The sequence below is a fragment of the Microtus ochrogaster genome, linkage group LG9, assembly GCF_000317375.1.
Source record: "Microtus ochrogaster isolate Prairie Vole_2 linkage group LG9, MicOch1.0, whole genome shotgun sequence".
In the NCBI taxonomy this organism is placed as follows: domain Eukaryota; kingdom Metazoa; phylum Chordata; class Mammalia; order Rodentia; family Cricetidae; genus Microtus; species Microtus ochrogaster.
Window position 1 is genome coordinate 1,420,175 of NC_022034.1, and position 6,127 is coordinate 1,426,301.

General features: G+C 37.7%; 1 protein-coding gene across 1 annotated transcript; it reads left to right on the forward strand.

Moving 5' to 3' along the window:
- The first annotated feature begins 2,771 nt into the window (after nucleotides 1-2,771).
- LOC102001856 (olfactory receptor 1019) lies at nucleotides 2,772-3,701 on the forward strand. Its single transcript, XM_005363322.1, has one exon. It carries the CDS (start codon nucleotides 2,772-2,774, stop codon nucleotides 3,699-3,701), a length of 930 nt encoding a protein of 309 aa, XP_005363379.1.
- Nucleotides 3,702-6,127: the final 2,426 nt, after the last annotated feature.

Genomic DNA, 6,127 nt, shown 5'->3' on the forward strand with positions numbered 1-6,127 from the left:
CAACACAAAATGATCAATGCGCCCAGAAGTTTAGATATAGCCTAGCTGAGTTTTGTTCAGTATTGTTAAGGTAAATACTTTTCTTCCTATTTAACAAGTGACAACTCTTGAAGACAAATACTGTGCTGAGAACTGTCAGCAACAAATAGTCCTGGCTGCTCTTCTCTGTCCACAACACACAAAAACAAGCACCGTGTTTTGTGTTGAACAAAGCATCTTTCCATAGTCTGCTCTTTTTATTCAAATCTTGGATCTGTAAGGAGGGAGGGATGCGTTGCTAACCAAAGTGTTCAATTGAATGACATATAGACAGTGGTGGGTCTGAAACCTAACTCGTTACAAGGTAGCTCTTGCTCCTGTAAACATGACTGTTCAGCCACAAATAACATAAAATATCTTTGCAAATTCCCTCCATGAGGATTGTTATTTCCCAAGGAGTGTGACCCGCGAAATAATACATGAATTCAAATGCGGTAATGAGGTGAAAGTAAGTAGGACACTGTTGTCTAATTTGTTTTGGTTTGCTTCTTGATTGTTTATTGGGGCAACTACATTGAATTACAATTGCCATAGAATACACCTGAAGCACATACTATTTGCTGTATTTTAATTATATATATATGCAAGCATGAACTCATCATTACAAACAACATCGGAAGTCAACTCACCATAGGCAAAGGATTTCTTGGAGCTCTATGCACTGCTACCTCTTATTCATATATATATGTGTGTGTGTGTGTGTGTGTGTGTGTGTGTGTATTTCAAACAGTCATACATCTGCTTTCCATCACTATTAATTACTTAATCACTCATTTTATTTATTCTGTAAATGGGATAATGAAAAGTATCCAGTTCTTACTTTTTCTCCACTGAGTGTAATTACTTTTGTACTCAGCCTTCATTGTAAAGATATCAATAGTTTTTCCTCTTCTTGGGTAACGTAGCACCATGTGCTGACACTGTAGTCTATTAGGCTTGTTCCCATGCATGAACACTTTACATTTTTGATGGATGAATCATAAAACCACTACTTACGGATTTACTTTTATAAGAGGCTAAGCACTTGCACCCTTTACACTACTACTAACCGTGATTAAAACTCTGACTCCTTTACTTCCTTGTCAACACATGTGTATTATCTAAACTTCATTTATTTTAATATGCATTATGAGTATTTTACGTTTAATTTGCATTTCTCTAATATAAATACTTGAGTATTTTATTTTTTAAAGATTAAATTCATTTAAGACCAAACACTACACTCTGTGTAATCAGGAATGATGCAATTTTCTAATGAAGCTTTTTAATCCCACAGAAAATTTTAAATATGTATTCAGTTATAGTTGTGTGTGCATGTGAGAGAGAGAAAGGGGCAGAGAGAGAGAGAGAGAGAGAGAGAGAGAGAGAGAGAGAGAGAGAGAGAGAGAAAGCATACACATGCACATGCTCATGTGTGTGCAGTTTCATACAGAAGTCTAAAGGGACCATAAAATCCACAGGAGCTAGAGTTACAGGTCTTTGTGAGCTGCCTGTCAGTTCTAGGAACCAAACTCTAACCTTCTTAGGAATCAGCAAGTATTCTTAGCATCTGAGCCGTCTTTTCTAACCCTCAGTTAGAATTTTCTTTTTAGATAAAGAAATTTTTATGCTCTAAAAATGAGTAATAAAGACAAAATGTAATGGATTACTTCCACAACTGTCTTTACATTTTTTGTTGGGACATTACAGCCGAGAAATACTCTGCCTCCTTCTGTGTAGAGCTAGCTGCTTCTTTTCTTACTCAGGTCTCAGGTTTCTATGTGAGTTACAGATACAAACCTTTGTCAGAAAGGTGTGTCCCAAACAAATCCTTCCAGGCAGGCCTTTCCATGCTGATTCCCAGCTGATCTAATAGACATGATAATGTGCACAGTGAAGTAAGAATAAGGTGACAGATGTATGCCTGGAAAACAGGAAGCTTCTCAGAGAATATTCATCTCAGACAACCGCTTCTGTTGTGGTTGATTGTATTCTTGTAACAATTTAAAGCTAAGGGTTTGACTTGGAACTGCTTCTAATCAGGATTTAGTCTCACCTACTATGAATTCCCACAGTCCCATAAATACATCCCTCCCTCAGCTTCTTGTCCTTTGTTATGCAGTAAACCACGGAAAGGACAGGCAGGGTTCCTCTCTTACAGTTTATGTCTGCATCCCACCCTTTCCTAAATGACCTTCTACTCAGTCTTGTTTGATTTGATTTGTTTTAGTTTTCCACTGCCTTTAATCCTACAATTGAATTGACAGCCAACTAATCAAGGAGGGAAGCAAAGCATCACAAATGGGTATTCCTGTGTTTTGCTTCAGGGAGAAGATCGTCATAGCCGTATCGTTCCTGCTAGTGAATCCAGTGAATAATCATAGAGAACAGGTTAAAACCTGATGTCTTGTTTAAATGACCTCAGCTTGTTAAGGCTGTTGAAGAGGCAGAACTTGCTCACTCAGGAAGCTCAATATCTTCCACAAATGTGTGCACCTGCAAAGGATCCACAGCCTTGACAAAGTCCTCTGAGTCACCGTCAATAGTCGCTGAATTGAATGAGAAGGTAGAGATTTGGGTATCGTACAAAATAAAACTTTCTTTTATTATAAAAAAATAGTCTACAATATCCTGAGCACATAATTGCTTAAGTTGATTGTTAGCACGTCCCATGACAAGAAATATACTAAATTCATTAGTAAACTAAACTTAAACACACACACACATACACACACAAACCACTGCTTGGAGCAATGGATATAGAAAATCACTCAGTTGTGACTGAGTTCATCTTTGTAGGCATCACTCAGGATCCTCAGCTGCAGATCATCTTTTTTGTGGTCTTCCTCATTGTTTACCTGGTTAACGTTGTAGGGAATGTTGGCATGATCATCCTGATCATAACAGATAATCAGCTTCATACTCCTATGTACTTTTTCCTCTGCAACCTCTCCTTCGTCGACCTGGGCTACTCCTCAGCCATTGCTCCCAGGATGCTGGCTGATTGCCTCACGAAGCACAAAGTTATCTCTTTCTCCAGCTGTGCCACCCAGTTTGCTTTCTTTGTGGGTTTTGTGGACGCCGAGTGCTACGTCCTAGCTGCCATGGCATATGACCGGTTTGTGGCCATCTGCAGACCCCTCCACTATAGCACTCTCATGTCCAAGAAAGTCTGCTTGGCCCTGATGCTGGGCTCTTATCTGGCGGGCCTAGTCAGTTTGGTGGCCCACACTTCCCTCACATTCAGCCTCAGTTACTGTGGTTCCAACATCATCAACCACTTCTTCTGCGAAATCCCGCCACTCCTGGCTCTCTCTTGCTCAGATACCTACATCAGCGAGATACTGCTGTTTAGTTTGTGTGGGTTCATTGAGTTCAGCACCATCCTCATCATTTTCATCTCCTACGCTTTCATCCTCGTTGCAATCATCAGAATGCGATCAGCTGAAGGCCGCCTAAAGGCGTTTTCCACCTGTGGGTCTCACCTTACAGGTGTCACCCTGTTTTATGGTACAGTCATGTTCATGTACCTGAGGCCAACATCCAGCTACTCCCTGGACCAAGACAAGTGGGCTTCAGTGTTCTACACCATTATCATTCCCATGCTGAACCCCTTGATCTACAGTTTGCGGAACAAGGATGTGAAAGCTGCCTTCAAAAAACTGATCGGAAAGAAATCTTAATAATTACCGGAAGTTAAAATCTGATGGTAGACAGATAAATGGTAGACAGAAGGACGGTATCATAATATGCTAAATGTAGAATGTCACTCAAGTTACCATCTTCTTGTTGAAAAAACTTGAAAGAATTTTCTAGAATCTTTTGCAACCTGAATCTCTTCTAGTTTCTACAGCTACTATGATAGGTGGAAGTTATCTCATCTTACAAACAATAAAATTAAAGCACCAGCGAGTCAACCAACTTATCAAAATGAATAGAACATAAAACTGGTCCAAGGGCCACACTTCACATGGCAAGCATTCATAGAAAACAACCCATATGAAGATTCTGTGACTATTTAGCTGTGCAATCTTAGTCAAGTTAGTGAATGTCTTTAAAAACAAGTTACCTTTTATCATTAAAATTCTTTAGAGTTGTTTGAGCATTCAACACCTTCTTGTAATGTTTTTGATCAAATCTACCCATTTCTTCCCCTCCCATTCCTTCCCTATCTGTTTCTCCCTTCAAAGTTCATACTCCCCCATTTTAAAATGACTGAGTCCACTTTGTGATGCCTACATGTACAGTCGTATAAAACCATCTACTGGAGCATGGGCAGCCTCTGAGGCACTGCTCTCCTAAAGAAAACTTATACTCCCTCCCTCAGCACCCATTAATCGCCAATAGCTCCTAGTTTGGGGGTGAAAGTTCATGACCCTCTCTACTCATCCGTGCTGGGATTCCGTCTGGGTAGATCGTGTGTAGGTCTTGTATGCACAACTACAGCCACTAGGAATTCATGGTTGCATCTGCTCTATCATAGCCAACAAATAATGTCTCACTACAGATGTCCACTACCTTAGAATTTTAGAATCCTTCTGCTTTGACCTGTGACAGTCCTCGAGCCTTGAGAAGACTGGCTGTTTCTAGAATAATAGTTCAGCGCTACATTGGAAACCTTGTAACATTTTACAGCGGTCTACTTCTCCACTACTAGGTTCCCACTGTGTAAAGCGCACCACTAAGGTGAGACCCACGGGTGGAGAAAGCAATTATACTTGTTTTGATTTATAAATTACATACCCATATTTATGATGGTCAATAATCACACCACCAATGAGTGATAAGCTGAAGATGAATACTTTTAATTTTTTAAATTGTTTCTAATGAGATATATATATATATATATATATATCTCTACTTCCCTCAGTTCAGTCCATCATTTTTATGCCATAGTTGCAGATAGAAGTGTTTCTATCGAAAGTACACAAAAGTTGTGTATATAACTTCAATCCGCACACTTTTAATCCCGGTCCTACCAGCTCTGTCAGTTAAATCTCTTCGTATCTGTGTACTTTAATTTCTTCATCAATAGAAAAAAGGACTATATTTATATTATAATATGTTATATCTACCATATCTCATAGTTAATAGTTCAATAAATCCTATATATTTGAAAGAACTAAGAGCTCTTTTGATTTGACAATAATCATAAAAATGGTAAATACGTTCATCATATTCTCCATAATATATTGTAAAATTTATGATCATCGGTTTCTTTAGTACAAAAACTAGAGTTTGTATTACTTCCTTAGTAGCAGTAAAGAAAAAAAATTGATGGAATGGGTACAAGTAGGGATAGCAACATGATATAAAACTGAGATTCAATTTTACTTGTTATGTATTTGAAGTATATGCCCTCAGGAAGAATATTTCAAACAATCAATAGTTAAGATTGATGGAAAATATAAGATATACAATTTTATGAAGTTTAACTTTTTAGGAAAATACAACAAAGGCAAATGTCTAATATCACAGGAAAACTATTGATAAATATTAAGAATCACAAAGTTCTATATTGATTCACAAAATAACAGTGTATTTTCTCCAAAGATTAGAAAAATTTTATGAATTATAGGGCATTTTAATCATCTTTAAATCTTGAGCAAAAAGTTAAGGAGAAGAAAATGAGGCAGAGAATTTACACTAGTGAAATAAGGTACAGTGTCTGAGACGCTTGGGATGCATGTGCACCTTCATTATCTGGCAACATTTAAAGACATGAAGTTTATTCGTTTGGAAGAAAGGAGTTTATATCTTGCACATAGTAGAGAATAGATTCTCTGCTCCCTGCAATCATGTAAAATAGCTAATCCCACAGCACTTTGCCCCCCAGAAGTCTATGCATTATCTTAATTGGACTTCATTACAGCATGAAGTTTTTGCTCTTTATAACTCTTCATATGTTTGAAGAAAGAAATTGGAGAGGATAGCAAGACAAATACCAAATATTAAAACTACCGAGTAAATTAATTAGACTCTTGATTAGTTGCTTTGCCTTTTTCTTTTACTTTACAAATATTTAGATTTTGTGTTTATAGTGACTACCTACATAATCAGAGCTGTCTTTTACTGATTGTATGTGGCCCTTGAACTTCAGTAAAAGAAA

Coding starts and splice junctions, on each gene's coding strand:
- LOC102001856 (XM_005363322.1), top strand. CDS start 2,772: ATGGATATAGAAAATCACTCAGTTGTGACTGAGTTCATCTTTGTAGGC.